We start from the raw sequence: 4,737 nt of genomic DNA, 5'->3' as shown, positions 1-4,737 counted from the left end.
ATTTATGAATTCATAAATAGTAGAGCAATAACTAAATGATTGTAGTTAAATGATGTCTAATAATTAACCAAAAAGAAAAAGAGTATATACATATAGCGCCACTTTTTATGGCACTATATCAGCTGTGTCAGATTTTTTTTGTATAACGCCAGAAAACCGTTAATATATAGCGCCAGATTTTCTGGCGTTATATATAGTATGGTAATTTTTTTTTTTACACCTATTTGTGTAGTTTGAGTCCAAAAGAACCACATTTTGATTCCGGACTCGCTAAATTCGGGTCTAAATTACTTAAAAACATTTCTAAAACATTATCTTAATAGTGTGTCTTTACTTTTTCTTCACCATCTTAAACATGTCTTTATGTACTTAGAAAAGAATTGATTCTAAAGTAGGTGTCAAGTTGAGGCAGAGAATTTCAGGACCCTAGAAAGGTATAGGCATTAGTTAAGATCTGCAGGAAATAGCATCTTTAACCCTGCCATAACATTTATGTGGTGATAAAAACTTTTCATTTAGAGAAGTTGAAGTATACTATTTTCAAAGTCAAAAGAGATCATTCTTGTTTAACAAGACTATAAAGGAAATAGGTCCACATAAACTAGAATGAAGTACATTTTCTATCCGACCTTTAAGATGACTCGAATATATGAATAGCCCTTCTATATCTCAACAAATTAATTGATGAAGTCTCATTTTGAATAAAAAGTTAAATGAGGGTCTTTTTTTCGGAAATAAAAAATATGAGGGTCCTTTTTCACTAACTAAGAAACCAATTACGCCTCCTATCAAAGTGTAAAGCATGAATCACGTCTAGTTAAATCTTCTGCTGTACTCAATGGACAAACAAGAAATGCACTCTTTTTCTGCAACAATGAAACAAACGTACAAACAAGATTCAATCTATAGAAGATGCACTGCTTTGTTTTCTTCTTCGGAGACTCTCAATAAAAACTCTCAACACTCATATGCCCGACTAAAAAGTTGTCATTCTCAAGCACGTTTTGACTAATTTACAAGGCAAAATCGCTCCTGCTAAGAACTCTTAAAAGCACCCAAATGTCCAGACGCTACTCATAAAGCATTCTACTGCTAAGCACTCACCCTACACAGATTTAGCAGTTGGCAGCGATTAGGAAACATGACCGCCATATACAATTTCACCGATTGGTGTTAAAGCTGCAGCTCAAGCTGCTCAACCAGCAAAAGAACACTACAGTTATGCAGGTTAGATCATATATTTCCCACAATCATTCAGATTACTAGAACAATCACTCCATTGGGGTAGGTCCCTCCTCGTCCATAATACTAATAGTATCAGAGTGAACACTTCCAAGCATAACTGCTGTGAGCATCAACTTTCCAGCATCAGGATAATCCTTGTGCTGCATCAGGATATTCTCCACAGAGGATCCCATGTTCTTTAAATTCGCATGCTCAGAATTTTCTAGTCTCAGCGGCAGCACTTCATGGAAATTGCCCTCAAAAGTTTCCGCTTTGGGGCCATAGCACCTATTCGAAGCCTGGAAAAGAATGGTGTCTTTTAGAATGCTCAAAGTCTCCTCATCACTCCACCCCTCATCTACAGATGCTTGATACAGTCTCTCCCAGTCGTCCTGATTGGAGGCATTTCTCCAGCAGTCCTCCAAGAGGCTTGCATTAGACTTGATAAAAGAGGAGCTGGTCCAAGCAAAAACATCAAAAACTCTCAAAGAAAGCTCCCTATTTTGAATTTTAAGGCACAATTCAATAAGGTCCATCGGGGGAAGAAGCCGCTGGCGAATATTTTGGCTTTCATCATCTGAGAGGAGTTTCATTATTTCTTCCTGCAAGAGAAGTAAATTTGACAATAAGAGCAGAACAGACCAGAGAGAGGATATTCATCTATCAGAGATCCCTTGCCACAAGGGCCAAGTGGACCATTAAACGAAAAAAACTAGAAAACAATATCAAAAAGGGAAAGCAGGTACTGACTGGTTACATTTGCTAGGTTGGGGCACTGAATTAAAAGAAACCTCCCTATCTAATATCCTAGTAGTTTTTCATATGCTTCTTCTAGAAAAGCTGTCTCTGGCCGCTTCTAGTTTCACAAGGTGTGGTACTTCTGAAGTCAGCAAATACATAGATTCAGTACTCTGTCCAGACTTTTACCTCAATTAATTTCAATGAATATTTCAAAGACGAGTCTTTTATTGTCACATTATTACCAGACATTAGCCTGCGATCTTCTTCCTCTACTTCCATAACTACGGGAACATGCCTACTCTTTGCCTCACATTTAGAGTTTTGGAAGTATTTGTTACAACTATAGTCCCCAACAACTCTTAATTGTGGATGAATACGTAGGCAGCCACAATACCAAGTCTGACATAACAAAAGATTATTATGGGTCTGCAACTAAATAATGGCAGACAACAGCAGACCATACAACACAAATCCATATCCATATTAAGAAATGAATGGACCATATTAAGATAGAATTTGAGTACCCACTGCTAGTGTTATCACTATTTTCCTAATAATATGTAATGTTATCACTGTGCGACAAGTTATGTTCACAAAAGAGCAATTTATACTGAGGTGACAGAAATCCTCAGCTCCAATAACCAAATAAGCAACAAAATTAAAATGATACCTGCAAGTTCAGAATCTTCAAATCAGCCTCTATGCGCTTTACCTTTGTTTCAAAATTAGCACTTCTTCCTGCCAAGAGATGAAGTAAATGTAAGTTGTCATCAGTAACTAGTATAGAAGCAATACAAAAATAATAAACTGGAAACATGAAATTTGTTGAATTCTAAAGGTTAAAAGTCCAGAAGATATGGAAAATGAAGAAGATGAAGAATGTCAACAAGCTCAAATAATTATAATCAAATGATATAAGGTAATTTATCATCCAATTTTACTATTTGGCACACTTTTTTCAAAAGAAATTAGGAAACTTCACAAAATTTTCTCAATTTCTTTATTTTTCAATACCATCGCTTACGGCAGTCCATATATTCCTCCCTCAGGAAAGAGAACATTAATCACAGATAGATGTAGATAATGTAAAAGGAAGAAAATGAACTTCCTGAGTCAAGGTAGTTCCTGAAAGCCACTCTCCACCAGCTGAATAGTGGTGCTGTTCTTTACTGAGAAAGCTTAAGAAGAGTTGTGTAAAATTCAAAAGCTTTAGAGATTATTTCTGAGTCTCAAACAAACACTACACCTCAATCTCTCCCACACTAACTTGGAAAAAGCACCAATCTCAACTGATATTGACCTTGCATCGATTTAAATCCAGTCTTACCTAACTTTTGTGCTCACAATTACAAAGTCAAAGGGAAGAATACCTGCCAATGCAGCTATCTTCGAGAGATTCAAAAACCGCTTTCTTTCAACCAAACTTGTTTCTATGATGGTGTCAAATGAATAGGTTCCATCATCCATAGCAGAGCTATCATCCGATGAAAGAGACAAAACATGTAGAGTTTCAGAAGCTTCAGAAAATTGACGAAGGAATATCTCGTGAAGCCAAAGGAGATCCTGATGCTGTTTTAAAAATATTGCTAGTTCTTCCTGAAACTCCTCCCCAAGTCTCATTAGCTTAGAAAACTGTTTGTTGTCGTATAGTTGTTGAAACACGAAGTAACTAAAGCCTCGTTTAGGTCCCATGCTGTCATGCTGCACAAGAAAAGGCTTATTATACAGAAATAGGCAAACATCTAAAGAAGCAAAACACACGCAGAATACATAAGTATTTACCATAAGATTTTTAAGAAGTTCAGTATTGTTGAGATCGCAGCATATACTCCATAGAGTTTTGTAACCTTCGTGTCTTTTTGCAATAGTCAACAAGCCTGAGGAAAGCTTTCCAAAAATCTCCAACTTTTGCTCCTCAGATCCTTCACCCGAATGCTGCATGGATGAATATGGAATATGTTTGAGCAAAAACAATGTCTGGGATAAGACTTCACGCTATATTCCTTTTCCAGAATTTCTTATCCTTAGGTAACTCCTTTTATTACATGTATGAACACTAACAGACAAGTATAGGGGAGAAAAAGAACCTTTTTTGGGTGGGGGATATCTTCTTGTACATAAATCAACATGTATTAATAAAACACAAAAAAGTGAATACAATCATAAATTCGTGTTGCATGACCTCGAAACCCCAGAAAAAAACTACGAAAGTTATAGAAAAGACAATAGAGTATTAATCTACTAGGCCATTTTCTATGGATCTACGAAATGTCAGGTCCAATCAAATACCATCAAAAGAATTCTTCAAATTAACATGTACTAATATACACAAAAAGGTAGAATATATTCATAAATTCATGTTGCATGACCACGAAATACCAAAAAATGAACCTGAAATGCTAAAAAGCAACATCAGTCATGGCAAAGTAATCAATATTATTCAGTAGATTGTTTCCTGTGGGACCTAAGAAATTTCAGGCCAATCGGAGCCTGTCAAAGAACTTCTACAAAATCAGCATGTACTAATACACACAAAAAATGAATATAATCATAAATTCGTGTTGCATGACCTCGAAATGCCATAAATAAACACGAAAGTAATGATGAAGCAATGAATATTGGTCACTAGGCCTTTTACTATGGGCCAACAAAACTTTTAGGCCAATCAGAATCCGTCGAAAAATATCTACAAAATCAACATTTACTAATACATACAAAAAAGAGGATATAATCATAAATTCGTATTGCATGACCTCGAAACCCCATAAAATG

The 4,737-nt window shown here is 35.8% G+C and overlaps 1 protein-coding gene across 1 annotated transcript; it reads right to left on the bottom strand.

Moving 5' to 3' along the window:
• Window positions 1-839: 839 nt before the first annotated feature.
• On the bottom strand, window positions 840-3,900 carry LOC109221792 (nuclear pore complex protein NUP133-like; the record flags this gene model as incomplete). The annotated part of the gene is made up of 4 exons (XM_019386235.1): window positions 840-1,826; window positions 2,636-2,703; window positions 3,336-3,666; window positions 3,748-3,900. Coding segments are annotated over 4 exons (1,107 nt in total), but the record flags the coding sequence as incomplete, so codon positions are not given.
• Window positions 3,901-4,737: the final 837 nt, after the last annotated feature.

The sequence above is a fragment of the Nicotiana attenuata genome, unplaced genomic scaffold (assembly GCF_001879085.1).
Source record: "Nicotiana attenuata strain UT unplaced genomic scaffold, NIATTr2, whole genome shotgun sequence".
Classification (NCBI taxonomy): domain Eukaryota; kingdom Viridiplantae; phylum Streptophyta; class Magnoliopsida; order Solanales; family Solanaceae; genus Nicotiana; species Nicotiana attenuata.
The sequence above is the reverse complement of the archived record's forward strand: the minus strand, read 5'-3'. Positions and strand labels throughout refer to the sequence as shown.